Source organism: Lissotriton vulgaris, chromosome 1_1 (assembly GCF_964263255.1).
Source record: "Lissotriton vulgaris chromosome 1_1, aLisVul1.2, whole genome shotgun sequence".
NCBI lineage: Eukaryota > Metazoa > Chordata > Amphibia > Caudata > Salamandridae > Lissotriton > Lissotriton vulgaris.
This window is the reverse complement of record NC_141685.1, coordinates 1,941,886,400-1,941,913,731: the sequence shown is the minus strand read 5'-3', so window position 1 is coordinate 1,941,913,731 and position 27,332 is coordinate 1,941,886,400. Positions and strand designations below refer to the sequence as shown.

At 40.1% G+C, this 27,332-nt stretch overlaps 1 protein-coding gene across 1 annotated transcript in view; it reads left to right on the top strand.

The window, feature by feature from the left end:
* Nucleotides 1-27,332, top strand: part of LOC147751412 (transient receptor potential cation channel subfamily A member 1-like) — a 978,460-nt gene that overhangs the window by 535,660 nt on the left and 415,468 nt on the right. The window contains exon 5 of the mRNA XM_086938479.1: nt 4,226-4,289. Within this exon, the coding sequence (XP_086794605.1) occupies nt 4,226-4,289 (64 nt within the window). The remainder of the gene's footprint in view (nt 1-4,225; nt 4,290-27,332) is intronic.

Sequence of the window (27,332 nt, the reverse complement as noted above, 5' to 3'; positions counted from 1 at the left end):
TATATGTTGCTCAGTGTCTAGTATTATAATTGTTGCACTTTATAAATTGGATACATCAGGCCTGTTCGGTGTTGTGCCCATTCTGGGCTTGATACATGCGAGGGAGAGAATCGGACTACTGCTGCCCATCATGGGCTGAATTATTAGTGTAGCATTTATACGTTAATAGTATTTGTGGGGGCATGTAACATTTTGAGTATCTCACCAACAGTTACAAATGTTTAATTGGATACATGGTTAAATTTATGTTGATATACACCATCTTAAGATGGCGGACCCTCACGACAATAGCTGTATAGTCCTTCTTTGTTCTCTATCTCCAATGTGGATGTATGACACCTTTTAAATGAGTCGAGCGCCTCCGCTCTTTGCACATCTTGAGGAAGCCCTTTGGCGAAACACGTCGTATGCTGTAAAGTTCCCTGAATAAAATCTTGCTGTGGAACTACCCCCTGCGTGTGCTGCTTTCCTTTCGGACAGATTGTCTGTGGATGTTTGGAGCCGCTATATATATATATATATATATATATATATATATATATATATATATATTAAGTCCAAAAGTTGCCCTGAAGCAAGGACGCCCACGCTTACTGAGTGCTTCAGCAAAGCCTTTATTTAGCAGATCCGGCATTTACAGCTCACAAAGCAAAGTCCCAACGCGTTTCAGAGCCTGGAAGCTCCTTCATCAGAGGTGGCGCTGTATGAACTGACCAGCTTGCTCGTGTGCCTCGGGACTGCATGCAGATATATCTGCCCACGTGGATGTAATTAGTGAGTCATCAGATATGCATGCTGGGGCACGTAGTTCATTTAAAGCAAAACGGTATTCCCCATGTGGGTGCAGTTCAATTTAAAGCAAAACGGTATTCCCCATGTGGGTGCAGTTCAAAATACAGTGTCATGTTCTTTCATAATACCTGCCCGAGTGGGCTGAGCACAAAATACCAGGAACCGCTTGTTGTCCTCAGAAGCGCCTCGAGGTCTGCACTTTCAAACCTTGGCTCCATTTCCAAATCGATGGCAGGGCATCCTTCTCGGCCAGGCTGCCGAGTTAAATTAAGTCCAAAAGTTGCCCTGAAGCAAGGACGCCCACGCTTACTGAGTGCTTCAGCAAAGCCTTTATTTAGCAGATCCGGCATTTACAGCTCACAAAGCAAAGTCCCAACGCGTTTCAGAGCCTGGAAGCTCCTTCATCAGAGGTGGCGCTGTATGAACTGACCAGCTTGCTCGTGTGCCTCGGGACTGCATGCAGATATATCTGCCCACGTGGATGTAATTAGTGAGTCATCAGATATGCATGCTGGGGCACGTAGTTCATTTAAAGCAAAACGGTATTCCCCATGTGGGTGCAGTTCAAAATACAGTGTCATGTTCTTTCATACTATACTACGTGCCCCAGCATGCATATCTGATGACTCACTAATTACATCCACGTGGGCAGATATATCTGCATGCAGTCCCGAGGCACACGAGCAAGCTGGTCAGTTCATACAGCGCCACCTCTGATGAAGGAGCTTCCAGGCTCTGAAACGCGTTGGGACTTTGCTTTGTGAGCTGTAAATGCCGGATCTGCTAAATAAAGGCTTTGCTGAAGCACTCAGTAAGCGTGGGCGTCCTTGCTTCAGGGCAACTTTTGGACTTAATTTAACTCGGCAGCCTGGCCGAGAAGGATGCCCTGCCATCGATTTGGAAATGGAGCCAAGGTTTGAAAGTGCAGACCTCGAGGCGCTTCTGAGGACAACAAGCGGTTCCTGGTATTTTGTGCTCAGCCCACTCGGGCAGGTATTATGAAAGAACATGACACTGTATTTTGAACTGCACCCACATGGGGAATACCGTTTTGCTTTAAATGAACTACGTGCCCCAGCATGCATATCTGATGACTCACTAATTACATCCACGTGGGCAGATATATCTGCATGCAGTCCCGAGGCACACGAGCAAGCTGGTCAGTTCATACAGCGCCACCTCTGATGAAGGAGCTTCCAGGCTCTGAAACGCGTTGGGACTTTGCTTTGTGAGCTGTAAATGCCGGATCTGCTAAATAAAGGCTTTGCTGAAGCACTCAGTAAGCGTGGGCGTCCTTGCTTCAGGGCAACTTTTGGACTTAATATATATATATATATATATATATATGCAAAAAAGAAGGAGAGAACTCTGGGTAGTTCTCCAGTTTAGGTGGAAAGCAGCTCCTGTTAGAGCACTCTCAACACCAGCAACACTCTAGATCTGCTCACCTCAAAGGTCTGTTTTTCTATCAAAGTTTTTAAGCATAGGATTAGCACAGTGCTATCCACGCCGAGATAGAAAATGACAAAGTCGTTTGCCATTTATACAGCAAAGTCTTTAAGCATAGGACTATGTATATATATATGTATACTATTTTCTTTCTTCTTATCTCCTTAAAAATCCTTATAAAACACACCAATCTGTAGCTTTCTGCTTACCCTGAAACTAACCTCTTGCATCACATCAAGCAGTCTAGCTTTTGCCCAGATCATCAACTTAGTCATCTCTATTATCTATAACCGTTGACCGCCTACACGTTTTGAATCAGGGAGGTGCAGCTGCCCTGATCCTACTTGATTTATCTGCTGTTTATTGACATTTTAATGCATCACTTATCTAGCTGTCATGTTTTTGCTGGCTTCCTCCTTAGCATCCTTTTTTCTCTCTGTGATTTGAGTTGTTCAACAGTACTCCTCCACTAGCTCAACTCTTTTTAACCACTACGAACCCCTCTTGCTCATTTTAAGAATTGTTTGGCATTGCTTTTGCAGCATATGCATATGACAACCACATTTTTCTCCATCTTGATTCATATTTATTTCATTCAGACAACTCTTTCCTGTTATGTCTTTTGGCAGTCACTAACTGGATGAACTTGAACCAATTAAAACTTAACACTGACAAGACAAACATGCCCCCCGTCCCTTGTGGGCCACTGCAAATGGGCCCTGGGGGCACATGTAGTACCCACACTTACATCCATACACTGTGTGCCATCCACCGCATTGTGCATGGTACACGGTGCATGGATGTGCACAAAGTGCTATTTTACACTGTTTTTTGCTGTGTAACAGAGCTCTTACCTATGACCAGGATGATGGTCCCATCCTAATTCGGTGGTTGGACCACCGACTGCTTGTCGGGCAGTCTCCTGTCCACCAAGATAGCTGTAGGCCGTCCGACTGCCTACATCGTAATGAGGGCCTTGGTGTTAAATACCGGGGGGCATATTTACAATATCTGGCACATCCCTGCATATCAGCAGGGATGCGCCAGCTATTGTGCGCCACAGCTCCGCCATCCTGGATGCGCCGCATTTACAATGCGGCGCACCATGGGGTAAAAACGGCACAGATGCGTGACGCATCTGTGCCGTAAAAGTGGCGCATTTCTGGAGATGCGTTGCAAGCGCGACGCAGCTCCAGCAATGCTCTGGGGGCCCTATCTAGTTAATGCTGCGTCAATCCTTACGCCTGCTTTAGGCAGGCGCAGGGTTTTGACACAGCATGGGCCTAAACGTCACCGAGAGAAATCCTGTAGATTTCACTCAGCCACTTTTAGGAGGCGTTTCTGCGCCGAAACCCCCCCCCCTGTGCAGGAACGCCTACATGTGGTGCAGGGCTTTACAACGTGACGCATTTCCCAGATGCGTCCCGTTGTAAGTACCCCGCACCATGGCGCAGGATTTGTGCCGCCGCTGCATCACAAAAGTGAAGCAACGGCGGCGTAAATGAGGCGCAAGGGGCTTGTAAATCTGCCCCTAGGATCTTACTACAGCTGCAGAAAAAGGCAAGAATCTTTTTTCCTTTCATGTCTCCAAAATATGTTAAGTGTTAGTTTGAAAATCACGTAAAATATTAATTTCAGATTAAGCAATATCCATGTATTACAATGCGCTATGGAGTAAATCTTCCAGCGTACTTATGTACTTAGCATTGGGAAAAATGTTGTGCTTGTTTTTAGGTTTGTTGTTTTTAAAGTAAATTTGCATGCAACCTGCTATCTGCAGGCCAAAATCCTGGAATATTTTTTTGTGAATGTATACTCCATGGAATCATTCAAAATGGCACAATGTAAAAACATAGGAGCAGGGCCATGTGATGTTTGTGGGTTCTTCTTGTGTGCTATCTCTGATCATTTTCTGGGCCTTAAAAACTCAACATCTTTGCTTGCCATCTTTTGTTCATACTTCTGTTTGTCACTGTTTCTCTAGATGCATTGACGGAAGCAGCCTGCTGCATGCTGCTGCTTACTATGGGGAAATGGATCTAATTAAAGTAAGTTATCATTATTTGCTAATACACGAATCGGTACAAGAAATTAGTGCATGCTAATTGACCGCATGAATTGCTGAGGAGGGAAGTTATATTGTTAAGCAAAAAGAGCCACTTGGAAGAAAGTCAAGAAGGGGACTTCAGTGGCATATCCTCTGCCAGACTGACATTGTATAGGGATGTATGACGTTACAACACATACTTTTACAACACATACCTTTACAACACATTTTTTACAACGCAACATCCATTACAACCCATCCCATTACAACACATGCCATTACAACGAATTTTTTAAAACTACCTTTACAACGCATTCCATTACAACGCATACTACCTTTACAACGCATACCATTACAACGCATACCATTACATTGCATGTATGGTAAGTATTGGATAGTGTAGGGGTGAAAATTACTATTCTAACTCCAGAGGGGTGCAACAGTAGGGTAAGTGTTGGATAGTGTAGGGGTAAAAATTACTATTCTAACTCCAGGGGGTGCAACAGTAGTGTAAGTGTTGGATAGTGTAGGGGTAAAAATTACTATTCGAACTCCAGGGGGTGCAACAGTAGGGTATGTTTTAGCTAATGTAAGGATACTATGCGTTGTGATGGTATGCGTTGTAATGGTATGCATTGCAATGACTGCATTGTTATGACATGCATTGTAATGGTATGCGTTGTAGTGTCATGCGTTGTAATGGTTGCGTTGTAATGGCATTACCTTGTAATGGATCTTGCGTTGTAAAAGTTTTGTTGTCATGGTAGTGCATTGTAAAAGTTGCATTGTAAAGTTTGTTTCCCCGTATAGTATCCACACAACACGTGGTAGTGATTTGTTGCTTGACTGCTTTGGTCTTTTCCAGCTTGTGAAAGTAGATTTCTCTACTCCATTCGTGATTTAATTTTATGTTTCTCTTTCTTCAATTTTCACACACGGGCAATTTCTTTACATGTTCACAATGTATATTCTGGTAAATAAAACATTAATAATCCAAATACCAGCATGCAACACCACAGTACCTCTTGTGGTTGGTGTAACTCTGATTATCAAGGTGATCGGAGAGTGGTAGTGGAATTGGAGGACATTGGGGAGGGAGTGAAGCTAACGCTGTGCTGGTGTAATGATCTGGCTGCTACGGCATGACGTAGTGGAACGTTAGCGTGAAGCTGCCTGGGTAGTCCCATGAAAGATGACCCCATGCCTGAGAAAGCCCTGAAATCCATCACGGTATAGCCATGAAGTAAAATCAATTGGTAGAGAGATTAAGGGATTTCCAAAGCAATGGTTTATGGAGGATTTTACAGATTACCCTACCATTAGTGCAGTCTCCTCTGTGAGTGGGATATCTCCATGGATTTCTGTGGTGTACAACCCAAGGTCAACACAATGTAAGTAGAGGTTAGTGAAGCTTTATTATTCACACCTAATCCAACGGTGATTGCTCTTTAACTGCCACTTCCAGAGTTCTCCCGCCTCACAGAATCCTGTCCCAAGATTCTGTCACTGACCTCATCAGACATGAAGTTCCATGCCACACTTCTCCCTCCAATACAACAAAATGCACACAAAAAATATAAAGAACAATATATAAACACCCAACCTTCGCCAAAAATGACAAAAACAAACCCCAAGATAATGCTGCCTAAACAATGTACAAGGTTATGAATAACAGCACAATAGAACAAAAGGAAAGGAGAAATGGGAATATTTTATACAACATAAAAATCCTTAAGATATGCAGGTTTCCTGGTCTCTCTACCACTCCTCCTGTGAACTGTAGGAATACCTCTTCAAGAACCTTGTAAACCAGAATCACGGACTCGACCCCCAAATGGTTGCAGAATAAATGCCGTATTGGAAGAATATATTTGTTGCTGCCTAAACACAGCAACCCAACTCTTGTTCCAAATGCAACCATCGTGTGTCTTAACTGCATTCCTAAAACATTTGATCACTTGTAGTTTCCTTGTAAATTTTGACCAATCCGCACACCATTTTGGAGCTCTAATTTTAACAAAATCAACCACACTGACATCAGCATTTCTCACATTCTTGTTGGAGTCAAAATGTTCTTTTCTTTTGAGTAGGGTAAAAATGTCTTTCTCTCTCCATTCACCTGTTGTGCTGTCAACACATACTTTATTCCAGTGCATCCAACCAGGACACATACTTGTTGATGGAGATCTCCCCTTGAATAATTCAAAAGGAGAGCTGCCCATAGAGCCATTCGAAGACAAACCAAAGCCCATCAATCTATTTGACAGTTCCTTCACCCAATCCAAACAATTCACTCTAGCTCGCTGTATACCTTCTTTTAAAGTCTTAATAAGTCTTTCTATGGCACCATTAATTTCAGGGGGATATAAAGCTGATTTATTATGCTCAATCCCACACTTCAACAAGTATGATTCTGTCTCATGAGAGCACAATTGTACTCCATTCTCAGTAAGGAGGTACCTGGGAAAACTCTCTCTTTTGAACATGCCCTCAGGAAATCTGATCACAGCTGAAGAAGAAATGCCCTGCACACACAATACTTCAACCCATCTTGAATATAAATCCCCCATAACTATAATGTAAGGAGTGGAATGTTCACCTCTTATGGCCCCAATAATATCCATTGCAAACTTTTCCCAAGGATATTTTGACAATGTTCTACAAACCATGGGCAATTGATTAGTCTTGAGACTTTTATCAAAAATTACACACTCCCCACAATCTCTTATCATACACTCTACATCATGATCAAGTGAGAGCCACCAAAAATCTCTGGGAAGTCTCCCTTTGCTTTTCACAATACCCATGTGACCTTCATTAGCAAGCTGTAGCACCTTATGTCTCAACTTTACCAGTGGAATCAATTTTGTACCTCTTAGTAAAAATCCTTTGTCAACCGCTAATTCTTCTAGAATTGTACCCCACTTACCGTTGTGAGTACCCAACTCTGCTGCACTCAAATTACCCGAACTCACTACTCGTATGACTAAAGCCAATTCTTCATCCAGCTGTAATTCTTCTAGCCATTCCTTCTCAGATATGGTCCCATCAGTAACTTCACAAACACTTATAACTTCTTCCTCCTCAAAGTCATCAACAACAATCAAATCAGTTTCAGTGACTTCACCAATCTGGAAAAACAATCCGCAGACTGATTGCTTGCTTCTGGAACATACTTAACATCAAAACTAAATTCTTGTAAACTCACCATCCATCTCCTGATGGTAGAGGATACTGAATCAATACCTTTCCTTGAAAATACTTCAACTAACGGCTTGTGGTCAGTATGAACATTAAGGGGTCGATTAGGATCGCGGACGGACTTGCGTCCGTCCGGACCCCAGAGCAGGAGGAAACCTCCGCATGGCATGCGGAGTTCCCTCCTGTGCAATTAGGATGTGACCGCCACCCTGGCGGTCACATTCTCTATTTTTAACATTGCGGCGGGTGCGGCTTCAAGCTGCACCCGCGGCAATGTTAAAAATGCAGTCATTGCATGTGCATGCAGAAAGAGGCAGGCACCGCACGATGCCTGCCGCTTTCTGCATGCACATGCAGGGGGGTACCATAGGTACCCCCTATGTGCACCACCTCTACCCCCACTTCACCTAGGGGGCCCGCAACGGGCCCCCGCAGTGAAGTTCCGTATGCTTTTCCACGGCAGAAAACCGCCGCGGAAAAGCATAATTGATAGCCCATCCTAATATGGCGGACGGTGTCTGAGAGACACCGTCACCATATTAGATCTTTTCCGCCGCGGTTGTAATCCGGCCGCGGCGGAAAAGCTGCGGACAGAAACCAGGCCCACCAGCCATCCTAATGTGGCGGTGGGTCTTTGGTCAGTCCGCTGCGGTTTTTCCGCATCCTCGGGGCTGGCGGTGGCTTCCGCCGGCCCCGAGGATGCGGAAAAACAGCAATCATAATGACCCCCTTAATCTGGTTCCCCACAAAAACGGTAGGAATCTATTATTAGACCAATGACCAGCTAGAGATTCTCTTTCAATTACAGAATAAATACATTCTGCATATCTAAAAGACCGAGACATACAATCTATTTTTTGCTCCTTGCCATCTTTGATCTGGATCAAAAGTGCACCCTACCCCTTTGCACGTGTATCACATACCAATCACACAAAGGAGTATAAGCACTCAAACAGGGTGCATCATTCAATTCCTGTGTAACCCTGGAAAATTCACTGTTGGATTGCATGTCCCATACAAATTCCACATTTTTCTTTAATAGTTTCCTCAAGTTAAATGTTTTGCTTGCAGTCTCTAATGAACTTGCTGTAGTATTCCTCCATCCAGAGAAATGATGCAAGTTCCTCCTTCGACTTTGGAGACTCTAACGATCTGATCATTTCCACAAGTTCCGTTCTTGGTTTGATACCAACTTCAGTAATCTTGAATCCTAGATAACTTACTTCAGTAACACCGAATTTACATTTTTCAGCTTTGAGTGTTAAACCTGCTTCTTGTAATTTTCTCAACACACTTCTGTAATCATGCTCGGATACATTGGCTCCAAAAATGAGAATGTCATCCTGGTAACACTTCACACCAGGTAAACCGTTCAAAAATCTGCCCATGATCTTCTGAAAAACAGCAGCTGCTGAAATAAGTCCAAAAGCCATCCTTTTAAATCGATATGTACCAAATGGAGTAACGTATGCTGTGAGAACTTGTGAATCTTCATGAAGTTCAATTTGATGATAAGCTGACACCAAGTCAAGTGTTGAAAAAATCCAGCAAACATTGTAACCATTTCTAATATTTAAAAGGCAAAGGAAATTTTTCTACAATCATTTCTTTGTTGAGAGCTCTTAAGTCCACACAAAGGAGAATGTCACCATTACCTTTGCGTGCTACTACAATGGGAGCTAGCCAATTGGTCGCCTCAACAGGTTCAATAACCCCACGATCACACAATCTCGCCAATTCATTTTCAACTACAGCTTGTGAAGAGGTATCCTCCGAACTTTGGCCACTAAGGGACAAGCACTCACTCCAAGTCTAATCTTATGTGTGTACCCGAGCAACTTGCCCATTTTATTTTGAAATAAACTTTCAAATTCCCTTATAAATGTGTCCTTAGTGACACACACCTCATCTACTTGAACCAGAGGATTTTTGTTCAGCTGCAAACCTACACCTAACTCACTCTGGTGAGCCCACCCCAGCAAATCATCACATTGACAAGTTACATATACTTTCACAGCAGTCATCTGATCACCTAATCTGATGTCAGCCACAAAATAGCCAAGCATTTCAATCTTTGCTCCGCCATAACCTCTAGGCTGTATATCCATGGGTAGCAGTTAATTTTTTATAGAGAACAGTTCCTGAACAGTCTGTCTAGAGATAATGGAAATACGTGAGAAAAGAATCAAATTTCATCTAAACCTGATTCCTATCAATGTTAACCACCTCAGAGGGAAACAATTTATTCGAATCTCTGACATGTAGAATAATCTCCTAACATATTTTGGGTGTCTTAGTTCTCTTTTATTTTTGTTGCAACAGCACCTGCTAAAATATCCCTTAATGCCACAGTAGTTACCGATCTGTGACCAGGCACAGCAAGATCTGTCATTAGCTTTGTGACCATCCATTCCACACCTGAAACATGTAACCTTAAATTCTGGATCTAACTTCTTCTGACTTTTCACTTCAGTTTCTCTTTTCTTTACCCCACCTTTTTGTGTCCTAACTTCACACACTTCCGTCACTTCTTCCTTTTCTGTTATTTTTGTTCTTTACTCTTTTTCAGCTCCTCCACACATTTCATCATGTGTTAAACACGTTTAGCAAAAATTAATACTTCATCTAATGGTGGTTCATCTATCCTCCATAACTCCTCACGTATCTTGTCACTATTGCATCACAATAAAAATTGATCCCTGATCTTATGTTCAATAGCAGTTGCAAATTTAAAATTTGAGGTTAATTTCCTCAGACTTATTATAAACTCTTCCACAGACTCAATTTGACCTTCACTCCTTAACCCAAAATGATACCTTTCTAAAATTGTGCTAACTTTTGGAAGATAATGTTGATCTAATTTAGCTATTGCAATCTCATATTCATTCAAATCGTGTGCATCACTTTGGGGTAACTCAGGGAGATCCTGTAAAACATATCGACCCTCTGTTCCTAAACAATGTAACAACAAAGCATGCTTTGTTTCCGCACTCAAATTTGTTCAACAAACTCGTGCATAACTGAAGAATACTTTCTTCCATTTTGCCCACTTAATTAATGGTTCTGCAGGCGATGATAAAAAGAAAGGTGGTGCTGTAACATTTTGAATTTCGTAGATTGCCTAAAAATCCTAAGTCAACACACAATTTAAAATCTATAAATGAGGTGAGAAAAACATTAAATTTTGATATAGCCACAGCACACACAAATAAAAAAATTATGAAAGTGTAAAATTGTCAAAGTACTTAATTAGACAAGAATGTATTAGCATTACAGTTGTCTAATTGAATAACGGTTCACCATGAGAATGTCACAAAATCACCTTGACATAATACAATTCCAATGATGAACTGTTCTAAATCTTGGTAACATTAACAAGAAGCTGGAGGGCGAACAGGATGTTCCTCCGTGCTTCCCACAGTCAACACCAGGAGAAATGCCCAGAATAAATAAAGCAAATGAGCGGTCTAGATGTTGTTTGTAATCAGGGGAATCTTACTCACTCATGCGCAGATTGTAACTCAACAGGCAAAACAAGCTACAATGCGAGTAGGCATTCCTCTGCGCTCCTTCAACTGGCCTGTGAGTCAAAATGAGGAGTTTAGAGCTAGAGGGTGAATAGTCGTTCCTCTAATCTCTGAATAAAAAAGTTAGCACATACCTCGAGTGCACTGCCGGAATCTGCTGTTCGGACTGCATGTATACTCTCTGTAACGGCAACATCAGAATACAGCATAACCACTCAACTTGGACTTGAAGCTACAATGATGTGTCTCGAGTCTCCTTCAAACGATGATCGCACAGGCTTTAGACTCACAACAGTCTCCTTGCTTCAAGACAGCAACAATGTGGGTTTAATCTTCTTAGATAAGAAGACCACTTCTCGCACACAACTCCAGCTCCATATTCAAAACCTTCCGCTGTAAGACTGATCCGCCTTTCGCCAAGTTGAGGTGTTCCACACTACACATCACCACAGCATGACTCCGGATCCCCTCCTGCGTCTCCAAAAAATGTGGTGTACAAACCAAGGACAACACAATGTAAGTAGAGGTAAGTGAAGCTTTATTATTCACACCTCATCCATCGATGATGGCTCTGTAACTGCCACTTCCAGAGTTATCTCGCCTCGCAGAATGCTGTACCAAGATTCTGCCACTTACCTCATCAGACATGAGGTTCCATACCAAAATATGATTTGACTGCAGGATATGAGCATCAAATAATCATTAAATAGCATAAACATTTCTTAAAATATTTGCATGAATTGTAATTCCTTGTGAGTGTAGACAGCTCTTTCTGCTACACTCCATATATGATTTTGTATATCAGCCAGCTTCTTTATGCATTCTCATACCCAAAATGTGACTTAGTACCTCTGTATATAGTTTTCTCAAAGTATCTCTCTGCATTACTATCTTGGTTGCTATCTCTCATTGAGGGTCAGTTTCTATCTCATCTCTTTCTTTTTAACTCTTTCTGTCCTTTTATTGCTTTTCTGTCTGCATGCAATCATATGTAAAAACTTCAGCAATTGAGATTTTCATCTCTGCTACTGACCAGAATTGAGGAGAAAGAAAAACATGTCACAATTTGTGGTTGTACTTTAAAGAGTATCCGAGAAATTATGAACCCGATTCATCAAAAGACCAAATAATTACTCTTACTGAATCGCTCTTTAATTTTGAGTACATGTGTAATCTTTTTGGAAATAACAAATAATCCACGCAGCACATACATGATGTTGGTATATTTCCAGAGTATGTTTAATAAACAAACTTTACATACAAAGATTTTTCACCTATTCCAAAATCCGCATGTATTAATCATGTAGAATTTTGCATGTGAAAACAAATCAAAACGCAGAAATGGGGCCACGGGAGATTTAGAGACCAGCAGGAGTTACCTACCCAAATACTTAAGTAAACCACAAAATAAACACCTGGGTCTAATAAAGAAAGAAAGAGAGTAAGCAAGAAGAAGCTGAAAGGAAGGGTTTATCTAGAGCATGTGGAGTACTCCCTTTTAAAGACTAATCTTCTCACCTACCAGACGCCTGTAAAATGCCGGCTCACTTCTATCGCCCTTATTGAAGACAGGGACCTCAATTGCTCCCTTCCATGACACAGGCACTGGGGTGATGATGGCTGCTTTAAAAATGATGTTAGTAGAGATGCCCTGAGATTTGGATATCTTTTTAAAAGGTTAAGGGACACCCCATCTGCACCGAGGGTCTTTCAGACAGATACCCTACATTAAAGCTACCCCCACTTCCTCAACAGTGATGGACAGACTAAGTTGTATGGCTAAAGCTAATGGATATTTCCCCTGGTTCCCCCTCTAACACCTTACGTAAGGGATTAAAAATACCAGGAAAGTGGGATTCCCACATTTCACCTAAGATTAGTGAGTCCATCTGCTTTGCATCTTCGGTGAACAATGGGCAATTTATAATTTGCCACATTTTTTGTAATCTATGAGAGATCCTGCTTTTTCAAAAGTCCTCCTACGCCATCCTCCTCAGTTCCATCTTCCAGGATCACCTTTTTATTTTTATGCCTCGTGATTTTAATGAACTCTCTATCAAGGAGGGTGATATGTAGGGCAGTTTTTAATTCCTTGTGGGCCTTGGAGCATTCAGTATTAAACCATCAAACCACTAAGAGTTGCTTTTGGATGACATTTCTGATCAGCCTCTGGTCTATGTCACAGCAAAGTAACTTCCGAACCAGTTCTGCCAGGGAGGAATCTAGCTGCAGGCACCCATCTACTAAATTATAGTTACTTATAATAATATCTTCAGATTTTAAAGGGTTTACCTGTCCCCAGTTCAATCTAATGCCTTTATTGGAGTTGTATAGAATTGGACGTTCATCACTATGCCCCATTTTTTGTTTTAAGTTAAGAGAAACAAATAAGAAGGTAGTGATCACTTGCACAATTTTTCTTAACTATAAAATCCGGAATGAGAGTGGTAACATTTTTTTGTCATTAGCATGAAATCGATAGAGCTAACCCTACCACCACCAATAAAGGTTGGGTACTACGAGAAAAGATTGCAGTCATAATTGTTTAAAAAACTTAGATAATTTGCCACAAGAATAGAATTTAGGACTTCACCGTGAGGAGAGTAAATAAAGTGAACAAAGGGTTGAACTTTAGTGTCTTCCAGCCCACACACACACTGAGAACTGTACTTACAAATTGTTTTTTTTATTTTGTTTTTATTAGCAACACAAGAACCAACAGTATACAAAAATGAGTCAAATCAAAAGAAATAATCTAGACGTCTACAAAGTTAGCGTTAAGTTGGCATTAGATCATTTGACAAAATTCTTGTTAGATCCAAACAAAATATATACATGTATCTTGGCACATATAGAACAGAAGACAGTAATGATCTAGATTAAACATGATTTTTTAAACTAAAATATGAGAGACCCCTCAAATCTTATTGAATTTAGCTAGAGATTTAGTACCCCTAAGCCTAGCCAGCGCTAATTCCATACTAAGAATTTCAATAAGAAGAGACCACCATTCCATTATGTGTGGGGGTTTAGGGGAAATCCAAGCGCGAGCAATTATAAGTTTAGCGCAGGTTACCATATTAGTAAATGAGGGTTTATGTGGGATATTCCTACCATTAGCGTCTAACATAACTAACGCAGAATCTAAGGGGGATACATTCCCTAATTTCAGTATTATTATATTCTGAAAAGATGTCCAAAATTCTGATAGTTTAGGGCAAGTGTGGAATATGTGCACCAAATCTGCTGCAACCAACGCACATTTGGGGCACTTAGTGCGTTCACTATATATGCTATTCGAGGCCCATTTGGTTATTCTTTCTGGGGTATGGTAAAGCATACAGGTTATTATAAATTGCAGCAATCTTAAACTTGATGATGAGACCAAATTATTGATATTACGTAGAGATGAGCTTATTACAGCCGGAGTAATATTGGTCCCTAACATCCTTGTCCACTTCTCTGATATTATATTGCAGTACATGTTTCTATAAGTGTTGAGAGATTTATAACAGCCACTAATTAATAATTTAGTTTCCTGTGAATAGAGATTATCCCATATGCTTGAATCAGAAATATTCTTTAGTTTAATTTTTCGAGTAAAAAAGTCGAGTAGCTGCAGGTACTTGAACTTCGTGGAGTCAGGGATATTATATAAAATTGTAAGTGTTTCAAAGCTTAGGAACTCTTATGCTCTATACAGGTCCCCTAACTTTTTTATTCCATGTATTTCCCATATGTTAGTTAATCCATCGTTAAATATTCCCGGTAAGCCGGGGTTTCCCCACAAAACTAAATTAGGATGGAAAAAATTCACGTTACAGAAGGCCTGGATATTACGCCAAATTTGGGGTCATTAATTCTCCATAAAAACATTTTCGCATCTAGATCAAACATAAATGTAAGAAAATAAGGTTGCTTTTCTGTACCTTCAGAGTTAATTAAGTATCGTAAGCGTCCAACAAATGCTGCCCAAAAGTACAGCTTAAAGTCCGGGAAATTCAGCCCTCCCATATCGAGAGCACCTTTTAATAGTGTCATCGATCTACGGGCTTTACGATATCCCCAAATGAAACTACTGAATACCCCGTCTAATTTTTTTAAAAAAGAATTGCATAATACCAAAGGAATAGAACGAAAAAAGTACAGAAATTTAGGTAAAATTATCATACGAATCAAGTTAATTCTGCCAATGATATTTAAAAAAAGTTTATGCCATTTTTTTAGCAAAGGTATAGTATTTTTAACTAGGTCATCGTAATTTATTTGAATTAAATCCTTAATATGTACAGATAGTTTAACCCCTAAGTAAGTAGCTGCCGAACACAGTCCAATAGTTAGTCCTTCTGGTTGGTAATTAGCAAATATTTGGGTTTTGTTTAGATTTAAGTTATAGCCAGAGACATCCCCAAATCTCTTGGCTTCTAGTATGATACCCTGCATCGCCTCACCGATATCGGTTGAATATATGGCAAAGTCGTCAGCATAGGCTGTGAGATTCAATAAGTGAGGACCAAACTTAAAAGGGATAATGAGTGGTTGTATTCGCAAGGCATAAAGAAATGGTTCTATTGATAAGGCAAATAAGAGAGGTGATAGGGGACACCCCTGGCGGCTTCCCCGAGCAATAGTAAACAAAGCTGATAATAGACCAGCATAGTTGATCTTGGCCGTGGGATTATCATATAGTGACTGTATCCAGTTCAGAAATGTGCCTCCAAAACCAAGACCAGTCATAACTAGCGACAGGTAATCCCACCCCACTCGGTCAAAAGCCTTTTCTGCATCAAGCATAATCATACCGAGTGGGGTTGTACTTACAAATTGTGCAATTAAAATCCACAACCCATAGAATACATAATGGTTGCCACTTTGTGGGGTGGCTTAGGTAATTTCCATTTGCAAGGACTCTATTATTTGACAATTGCCTTTGTTGAAGATGTACCAAATTCACCAATAGTATTTTAACCTTGGCCAAACTGGAGATCGTTATCAGTTGGTATCAAGGGGATATGCGTATAAATTTGGCTTTTACAGCTCCATATTTTACCACAATAAGCACCACAATGCCGCCTTTGGCTCTTCCTGATGGAGACGTGGTTTTAGGGACAGACACAAAAAGAGTAATAATCATCAATAAAGATGTTGTCAGAGGACCCGGTTTCTTGTAGATATAAGAGGTCGAAACCTATAATAAAACCCAACCGGTCCTTGTTCCCTAATTTTGAGGGAATTCCCGCTATATTCCATGATAGGAATTTAAAATGTATGGCAGTGTTTTCCTGCTGAGCTAGCCCCAGAATTATATTAGCAGGCACATCAGGTATTCCATCAACTTAAGAAAACACCTTTTCAGGTTTGTTTTCCTCCTCACATGTCATTTCCCATTGATTAATAAATAAATATTTCAAACCTCCTATGACACTATTAAAGGAAAGAATTTAGCCTGAGCCTCATGCCAGGGCCTGAGTTGAGTCCTGAACCCAGACATTAGCTGGTAAACCTTAACCTAACCCCATGTTATACTCACCTGTCCCCATAGTTTGGCACAAGAGCACAGGTGGGATGTTCTGCTGCATGGGTGATGTAAATATGAAATATCCCACAAATAACTATTGTTTGTACGCCATGTTACTGAATTGGGTGCCGTCCTAGATTTATTTTACATGTGGATATCCACTTAATTCTATGTACAATATCCTTTACAGGAGATGATCAGTGGATCTGTGCTTTGGACATTCAAATGGACCACTGGTGTTGTATCTTGATATTTACAGTTTTTGACTTTTGTTATATCACTTTGAGACTTGAGCTGAATTATTAGCTTTATAGGTCTTGAGGAATGCTGCAACACATCTATGGAGTGTCAAGGGCAGAAACCATGTCGACCTACTTCTTTTGACAAACCCAGCCGATGTGGCTACGCCCACTAAGCCCGCTGCTTGTTTTTAATCCTGACCCAAGGACACATGAATAAATTGTATCACGTACCTTGGAGCCAGTTTTAGATCTCCATTTTCCTTTCATGCCCTGCTGTACCCTCACCACTTCGTGCTCATTAGTAAGGTATTTATTAAACCTCTGAAAACATCACTGAGCTCATCCCTCTAGTGAGGAAGTTGTAGTCCACACTGCAACTAGGCATCACAGTGTGAGGAGGTTCCCTAGGATGAAGCATGCCACCTTTGGCGGGTGAGGGAATTAGTCCTTATAAGGAAATTCTCCACAAGCTCTAGATATACCCTTCCATTCATCCTCTTCTTGCTCCCTCTCTTTATTTGTTTAATGGTGTTCATTTTCTGGTTTACTGAATTTCGCATGTGTACATATTTTTTTTTCTTTCTGTAGATAGATAATATTTACACACTTGGGTCATTACAAGATAGGCAGTTCTCCTGTCGGCCCACAAGTGGTAACCAACAGGAGGACCGCCAAGTCTGTATTGTGCCTGCTGGCTGGATTACGAGTGTCATCCATGGCAAGAGGGCAGTGCTGCAGCTGTCTCACGGTTGGTGGGCTGTTAGGCTCATTTGAGAGCATAATATGGAGCATGCTGTTGTGACAGCACCTGCAGCATGTTCTGGAATGGGGTGCAATTACAGGGGGGCACAACATGTTTCCGCTTGCATGCATCCCCCAGCCCTGCTCGCATCCCCTTAGTTGCCTCTCCCCTAACCTATTCATGGTGGGCTCACCACCATGAAAATATCAGTGAAAAGGCAACTCATAATATGCTCATCGGTGCTGGTAACGACACCTCCAGCCTATTCAGGCCAGTTTGAGACCCCAGGCACAGCAGGATCCTTGATCCTGGCAGAGCCGACTGTAACATATGAAGCCACAATCTTTAAGATGAAAGTTCAGGTTTTATTCAGAAGTAAGATCCCATCCACAGGTGAACATCCAGCCAGCATCAATGTAGGATTGTAACTGCCTGGTGAACAAAACATAACATTCCAGGAGATGTGCAGGAGATTCTAGTGCCTCATGACATCAGCGCAGCTATGTCATGAAGCACAGCACACAGAACCAGGATGCCACACATCTCCCTTCTAACAACACGAACAAAATTACAAAAAAATATTAAAGCATAAGTCACACAGTCACGTAGTCTTTCAAATACTCAGGAGAATGAGAGACTCTTGCAGACTTGCGAGGAAGTGAAGAAGATCCATCACTAGAAGCTTGGGAATGGCGATCACGAGAAGCCTCCACAATATCATCACTAACCACCACCACCCTGTTCAAATTCCAAACCCGATGGTCTGCAGTTTTGATGGCGTTTTTAAAAACTTTGATGACACGGATAGGCTCTTTAAAGGTAGCAGAGAGGGCCTTATTGTTTTTACAGGGGTTTTTAATAAGTACCCAAACACCCACTTTGACAGGAGTGACCTTTACCGAATTCCTTGCATCAAAAATCCTTTTTCTATTCTCAATCCTAGAAGATTCACGCACCATCCAATCATGACTGACATCATGAGAACATGGTTGTAAATCATTGACCCATGCAGGTGCTACAAGTGTATTAGGGGTACGTGATCTAAAAAGTTCAAAGGGAGTCTTCCCAGTAACAGCATGGGGAGATATTCTATAAACCTTAACCTTCTTGAAAACATCTGCCCTCCAATCTGTACCAGCAGACTTAGCCATTCTGATGGTTTCTTTAAGAACACGGTTGAATCTCTCAACAGTACCGTTTGTCTCTGGGTGGTACAGGGATGATTTCCTGTGTTTTATACCATGTTCTAACAGAAATTGTTCCATGTCTTTAGAGACTAACTGGGGACCATTATCTGTGAGAATGGTGTTAGGAATACCTTCCCTTGCAAAAAGTTTGTCCAAGAAGGCCACTACATTTTTAGTCTCAATGCCACGAGTAATGGCAATCTCTGGCCATCTGGAAAAGAAATCAACAAGGACAAGAACATACCACTCAGAACCAGCTGAGACAATGGGTCCCAAAATATCTAAACCCACCTCCTTCCAGGGTGCATTCGGTCTGTCTCTAATCACCATGGGCTGGACCTTAGGTTTCGCCACCCTCTCACTAAGAGCACAGTCAATGCAATCTCTAACTTTACGCTCCACTTCCAAATCCATATTTGGCCACCAATATGACCTCCTCAAGACCTCCTTGGTTTTTGAGACTCCTAAATGTCCAATATGTGCTAACGACATAAGCTCATCCCGAAGAGCTAGAGGTGGAACTAATCTAGTGCCTCTAAAAAGTAAGCCATCATGTTCTGAGAGCTGATCCTTGACATGCCAAAATTTCTCGACCCCTTCATTAGACTTTGGTTTAACCTTCCACCCGGTCATTAACAGTTTAAGTACTTCCACAAGGATCAAATCTTCTTGAACCATTCTTAACCACCTGTCTTTATCAATGACAGCCTCCTCAACAACACAAACCATTTCATCATCTTCATCAAAATCCTCTTTACTATTAGCCTCAGAAACAGGAACAAGGCGAGATAACGCATCCGCCACCTTGTTTTCCACACCAGGTAGGTACTTCACGTCAAAATCATAATCTTGCAAACCAACAACCCATTTCGTGATCCTACCTGACACAGCATCAATACCTTTTTTCTTCAAAATTTCACATAGCGGCTTGTGGTCCGTCCTCACCTCAAAGGTGGTTCCCCATAAAAGGTTTTTGAGCTTCTTGACCGACCAGTAAACAGCGAGAGCTTCACGCTCAATCACCGAGTATCGAGTTTCAGCTCCTTTTAAACTCCTTGACAAAAAGAGGATGACTCTTTCAGTTCCTTCTGACTTCTGTACAAGTACCGCACCCAAACCTTTCAAACTAGCATCAGTTATCAAAATAGACTTTTCAGAAGGATCAAAACTGCTTAATTTCGGGGCAGAAGCTAATCTTTCCTTGATGACCTCAAATTCTTGCTGACATTTTTCCTCCCAAATAAATTCCACTCCTTTCTTTAACAAATACCTCATGTTGGCACACAAAGAGGCAAAATCCTTCACAAACTTGCTATAATATTCAGCAAGCCCCAAAAAACTCATCAACTCTTCCTTGTTTTGCGGAGGTGACATCTTAGAGATGGTAGAGATCAAATTCTCTTTAGGTAGAATTCCTCCTTCAGTGATCGTATGACCTAGGTAATCAATGGAAGTTTTCCTAAACTTGCATTTTTCAATCTTGACAGTTAAACCTGCATCACATAGTCTTTCTAAGACAGCAAAAAGTCTAAAATCATGTTGGGAATTATCAATGCCAAACACCAGTATATCATCTTGATAGACTCTGACGCCTTGTAAACCTTTTAGGACTTTTTCTAATGCCCTCTGAAAAACCGATGCGGCTGACACTAAGCCAAATGGTAGTCTAACGAACCTAAAAGTGCCATAAGGCGTCACAAAAGAGGTCAAATCCTTCGAATCTTCTTCCAACCTAATCTGATGGTATGCGGACCTTAGATCAATGGTGCTGAAGATTTTAGCACCTTTAAGAAGCATAAGCATGTCCGCAATTTTGGGTAGAGGATAATGATCTGTAACTACACATTTGTTGAGCTCTCTTAAATCAACACAGAGACGAAGAGAGTTGTCCGATTTCTTGGCTGCGACAATCGGAGCAACCCACTCCGTACCCTCTACTGTCTCTATAATGCCTCCCTTGACCAGCTTCTCCAGTTCATCTTTGACTTGTTCTCTGACAGCTACAGGTACATTACGCACCTTGCAGCAAACAGGTACAGCATCCTTTTTCAAAATGATACGATGACAATAATCATTAAGACACCCCAAATCTTCTGAAAAAACTTTAGGAAATTTCGCTTTCAGTTCACTAGTGAAATCATGGGAAACCAGTGAAACAGTTTGAGACAGGCAGGGAAAGGGCTCTTTAAGAACAATAGGAGGTGTTGAGTTTGGATCAAGCATTACGCCTAAATGTTTGAGAGCAAACCAGCTTATTATGCTATCTCCTCTTTGAGAAACATAAATTTTTGCTTTGGTCAACCTATTCTTATAATTAATCACGCCTTCAAAAACTCCAAGTAACTTAATGGGTTGCCCAGCATAACCAAAGGGCCTTATATCAGGGCGAGACAGCTCGAGTTTTTGTCCCAATTTACTCAAGAAAAATTCTTTTGCCACAATAGTGATTTTCGCTCCAGAATCAAACAAAACTTTTGTGGGAAAACCTTCTACTAGAATTTCATCACAAGGAGAATTCTTTGCTTCTTCAGCACTTACGGGTTGTATACAGATTTGACCACAATCTAGATGCTCATCTAAATTACTTTCATTTTCAAAATCATAGAATATTTCATTCACTCTACCTTTGTAGTTTCCCCCTTTACAACACGAGGTAAAGTGTCCTTTCCTTTTGCACTTACCACAATAGGCTTTCCAACCTTGACATTGTCTATCCGTAGCAAAATGCCCCATTTTACCACACCTGTAACATTTAACTTGGGAGAAATCAAAACTGTTTTCTTTCTTCTTATAAGTTGTTTTGCTTGAAACATTTTCCTGCCTAGACTTCTTTTGGTGATTATCAGTTACTCTAGGAGTAGATTTTACAACATTTACTATTTCTTTAGTAGTTTTGTTCTCACCATTTTTCTTAATGACTTCAACACACTTGATAGAATGTTCTATCCTCTTTGCAATAGTAAGAACTTCTTCTAGGGAAGGTTCGTCCTTTTGCCACAATTCCTCTCTTACCTTTTCAATATAACATCCAAGCATGAACTGATCCCTTATATGCTCATCAAGACTTGCACCAAATTTACATGAGGAAGCAAGCTTCCTTAAAGCTGTAATATAATTTTCAATTGTCTCTTCTTCCATTTGTGTTCTGCGACCAAAATGATACCTTTCTAAAATTGTACTGACTCTAGGAAGGTAATGCTCATCTAATTTTGCGATACATATTTCATACTCATTTAAATTACCATCATCAAGATCAGGCAAATGATCGAATACCTCTTGCCCTTCTGCCCCCAGACAATGTAAAAGTAATGCTGTCTTCCTTTCAGCACTTAAACTAGATCCACACACTCTTGCATACCTTTCAAATACTTTGCGCCATTTTTTCCATCTAATAGGTGGATCTCCAGGTGAGGACAAGAAGAAAGGGGGGGCAGTTACATTTTGCATGTTGAAAAAAAAGGAAAAAAAATGAAAAAGATAAGTAAAACAGCAACACAGAAGAAAATATATGAGTTAAATGTGTGTGTGTCACAGTAGGTGGACACACAAGAACAGCTTCTAGTAACAATGCAGTCAGTTCAGTGTGTGTGTATCACAGTAGTGGAACACACAAAACGAGTTTCAAAGAAGAAGGTAGACAAATTGTTGGAATGCGGAGTAAAAACAGTACCTTCGTGTATCTGTGGTAAAGTTCATGCAAATTGCTGAAAAACGGAGTGAAAACAGTACCTTGGTATGTTCGTTCGTAAGTTCATGTAGATTTTAAATTTGCCACAGTAGTATTGCCGGTCGGAGTCAGGAAATGCATTAATGTAATGCGTGTACTCCGAGAATGACCAATCCAAAATGGCGCCCGCGTTAGCGTGACTCCCAAGATGCTTTGGGGCACGCTTTGCGTCCTTCCCAGCAAGCCTTGCGAAGCCTTGCGCTGAGACGCGGAGAAGAAGGAAGCTGGTTTGTTTACCTGAAGCTTCGAGGTTCTGCGAAGGCTTGGAGGATGGCGTTCTGCTGCAGCTTCGAGGTTCTGCGAAGAGTTGGACGACGGCGTTCGTTCTGCAGCACGCGAGGACGTTGGGGTAGGACTTTTTTAAAGAATGCAGATCGAAGGCGGTATGTTCAAACGCGGTAAATTGAATGCCACGAAGGTCTCCTTAAAAAAAATAGTCGCTCTGCTGGATACCGGCAAAATAAGGGTTTAAAACAAAAGACTCTTTGTTTCTTACCAAATAAAAAGATGAAGTAGAAGTCTTCTTTTCAAAATTGAGTCCATTTAAAGTTGAATAAAGTTGGATCCCACGGAGTACCTCAGGAAAGTTAGGTTTTCCAGTAAAAAGTTTGTAGGAGCAAAGTCCAATTTTCAAGTAAAGTTTGTGAAAACGTTTTTCCTTATTTTAAAAAAAAATATTAGAGGTAGGTGTTGAGATCTTTTCTTCTTCCAATGAATCCCATCCTGCGTCGCCAAATGTAACATATGAAGCCACAATCTTTAAGATGAAAGTTCAGGTTTTATTCAGAAGTAAGATCCCATCCACAGGTGAACATCCAGCCAGCATCAATGTAGGATTGTAACTGCCTGGTGAACAAAACATAACATTCCAGGAGATGTGCAGGAGATTCTAGTGCCTCATGACATCAGCGCAGCTATGTCATGAAGCACAGCACACAGAACCAGGATGCCACACCGACTTTCTCATGGCAGTCTGACTGCCACACTCGGAGTACTGTGGGCAGAACCGCCGTGGACCGGTGGTCCTGAGGACCACCGTACTTGTAATAAGGCCCATCTTGTTTCTACTCCAAATTGAGCAACAGTAGGGAAAGTGTTGGCGTTTGGAGGGGTCAGATTTATTATTTCCACTCAAAATTACTATGCCCCTACAAAAATCAATTTACCATTTCAAACCTAAGTAATAATAGAATTAAAGTAGAACAATAACTAGAAATATTTTTTAAAGTATAAAATAAAATAAAATCATAAAAAAGACAATACATTAAGTAATTGAAATAAATGTAAATCACTGTAACTAAAATTACATGATTTAAATCAAAATAAGAAATAGTATTATTGTTATTGTCATTATTATTATACGTTCAATTACATGCTTTAAGTATAAATAATTGCACAAAACATAAAACTGAGCATAATTCAAATGTAATTTCTTTAAACATGTTTATATAAATCTAAATAAAAAATATAAACAAATGTACAAAGCAATATTAATTATTTAAACAATAATTAAAATATGTATTAAATAATTACCAATAAATAAGTGATACAAATTCTAATTAAAAAATCAAAACACCTCCACTCTATCCCTCAATGAACCAAATATTCCTCTAAGGAAAAGAAGTACAACTTATCAAAGACAATAAGCACAAAATAAAATTGTACTTCTAATAAATAATACTACTAATAATAACAACGTAACAATATCAACAATAATAATAATAATATTTTTTTTAACTATTTTCCAAAGCAGCCAAATACACATAACTTTTGTCCAAACATATTTTAAATAGTACTTTAAATAACATGTATATTTAATAAACAAATGTGTAAACTAAAAATGAGTACGGTGTGTGGAATTCAATAAAATATCTACTTGTCATGGGGCAGCTTGCTTCATAAATCTACTTGTCCTATAACGAAATCTCCTTGCCCCTTTGGTGCCATGTAGTGCAGTGACAAATTATGGCAGCAATCTCATTATATAAGAGCTCCGATATAGCCTCTTGGATTATTCCAGGGCTCCTACCACAGTAGTGTTTGAATACGTGCAATCCCCTTATGTTGCGAGGTTGCCGCAGATCTTTATTCTGGGGCTGAAGGTAGTGGTAAGCAATAGCTCCAGGGTTAGAATGCCCTTTTGAGTCTGTGCAAACTTACTAACTTGAATGTTTTAAGGGGTTTCAACAACTCTTCTCTAATCTTTTCCCATACTGAGAAATGTTGGAAATTTACTCCTGACAATGGCAGATGTAAACCTTCTTCCAGAGTTGGGAAAAAAGTGATTGGAGGGAAAGTGAACTTGTAAACACTCAGATTTTCGCATGAGCATATCTATACATGTATATTTGCTCATGCTAAAATGCAGTTCACAAATATTTTCTAGAAGTACTATTTCTTGTCGTACTTCTGTAAATTTTTGGGAATTCAAGTTGTGTAGCTGCACTTAATGAAATGACATATGCCATGGGTGCACTTTTCAGACTTTCTTTAATAATTGGGCGCCTAATTTGGTCTGGCCTTGACCGTGACCTTTTATGTTTATTAAAATGCTGTCTCTCTCTCTCTGTAGTGGCTGGATTCACTGTGAGGGAAATCTTTCTGGTATTTCACAGGGAGCATATTGGCACACAAAGTAGTTTTGTTCAGTGCCAGTAACTACTGTGGCAGTGTGTGCTTTTTGAGACCAATAAACTATTTTTGCTTTTCACAATGTTTTTTATAATGGAGAGGGCCTGGCAGCTCCCACACCACTAAGGTTTTACAAAAACCATAACAAAACAAGTCACACATTGACAAAACTAGAAAGCTGACCACCAATTTCAGACCTACTGGCTTTGCCAATGCTTGTTTATTTTCGATTCTCATAATCTTATTGAAACTGGTTACACTGACTTTCTATTATGAATATTTTTGGGAAATACTAGCATGCATGAACACATGTTACTAAATGATGCTGCAAAGAAATGGTACTTGCACTTTTACTGTAGTTTAGCAAAATGTTTTTTTCCTGAATTCATTTTTTATGAATATATTTTTTTTAAAGCAAAAAATCATCAATCTTGCTTTCAAGCTTCTGCAAATATTTGCATCAAATCAGAGAACATTCTGGGAGAAGTATGCATAGCATCATATTGCTAAACTTGTGTACACATTTTAATACTGGAACCACTGTCAGTAGTGCAGTCGGAGCTTTCAACATTTACTTAGAGCGGTCACCCTCATAATAAAGGCTTTCAATTAATGAACCATAAATACACGTTTGAACAGCATTAAATCCATAATGTGGTACTGCAAACTGGCAGCCAAAGGGTTTGTGCTTCAGGGGGTTGGGCATACTTGTCCTAATGACTAATTACACAAGAAAACCTGTTGCCCTTGACCCCAAACAATATGTCCTGGGCATCTGGCTATAGGAATTCCACATCCCTGACATTTATATAAACCCTTTCATCACTGCTCCCTCATGAATCCATCAAAATAATTTATTATAATATTATAAAAATGACTAATGATTTTAATATTTTAAATACACAAACATATTACACTAAAATAAGGAATAAAACATTAAATATAATACATCTAAAAATACTCATATAATTAAATATATAATACTCATATATTATCATATTGAAAATTATTATTAGTATACCATGATAGTTTTATAACATTAGTGAGGTCGAACACCATTTATTTTGAGCAATCGTTTTTGTTTTCAATATCAAAATGGTTTGCAGGTATCAAAAATGTACGAGAATACCGCTATGGATGTCCCCAAGAAGGCCTTTATCATCTTTCCAAGTACAGACCCCTGGAATCAGAGGTAGCAAAAATAAATGCCAGAATTCATGGGTGGCGCCCCCTTATTGGTGTTGGGACTCTAGTCTCATTGTTTTCTGTCTATTTATATCTTAATAATAATGAGTAGCATTCAATTTTTCACTATTAGTTTAATACAAAATGGAGCAGTAGGAGCTGGAACAGGACCCTTTCAGGCAGCTGAGGTAGGTAAAAATGCTTTTAAGTGTATTTTGTTTGTGTGCTTGCAGGTGAGACTATGTTTGTGTGAGAGATCATGTGTACGTGGGCCCCTTTCATGTCTGTGTGCGTGATCATGCATGTGTGAGTGAAAGTGAGGGAGTGAGAGTCAGTTATCGTCTTTGAGTGATAATGAATGAGAATTGTTGTCAGTAAGAATTAGTGAGTGGGAGTAAGAGTGGCTGCAAAAAAGTGAGAGTGGGTGAGTGTGACTAAATAAAAATTATTGCATGGGAAAGTTAGAGTGTAAGTGAGGATGAGTGAGCCTGAGTGACAGTGATTGAGCATAACTGCGAGTGAGATTCAGTGAATCAGTGTGAGTGAGAATACGTGATAATGTTTTAGGAAAAAAGTGAGTGTCAGTGACTAAGAAAATGGTGGTGAGTGAGAAAGTGAATGTGAGTGAGTGAATGTCACTGAGTGAGAATGAGTGAAATAAAGTGATAATGAATGCAAATGAGGAAGTAAGAGCCAGTACAACTGACCGTGTGTGTGAAAGTATGAGTGAGTAAAAGTAAGAATATGTCAGAAGGAATAGGTGAATGAATGATTGAGTGCAAGTGATTGAGAATGAATGAGAGTGCCTGTGGGGAAAATGTGTGTGAGTGAGTGTATGTAAGTGAGGATTAGTGAAGAAATGCTGCGATGCTTCCAAGTTTGCCATTTATATCAACACATTGAAAATAATGCTTCTATAAGCACCCATGGCAAAATACCAGACCTGGGATATTGATAATAATTCTTAGCTTGACAGGTACCTGTGACAAAATGTTTATATTGGAGTTAATGCTTGGCATAATGGGCACAGTGACAAAGTGTGGTCACCCCAGTTTGTTTAAGACTGATAAAGCTATTTATTTTG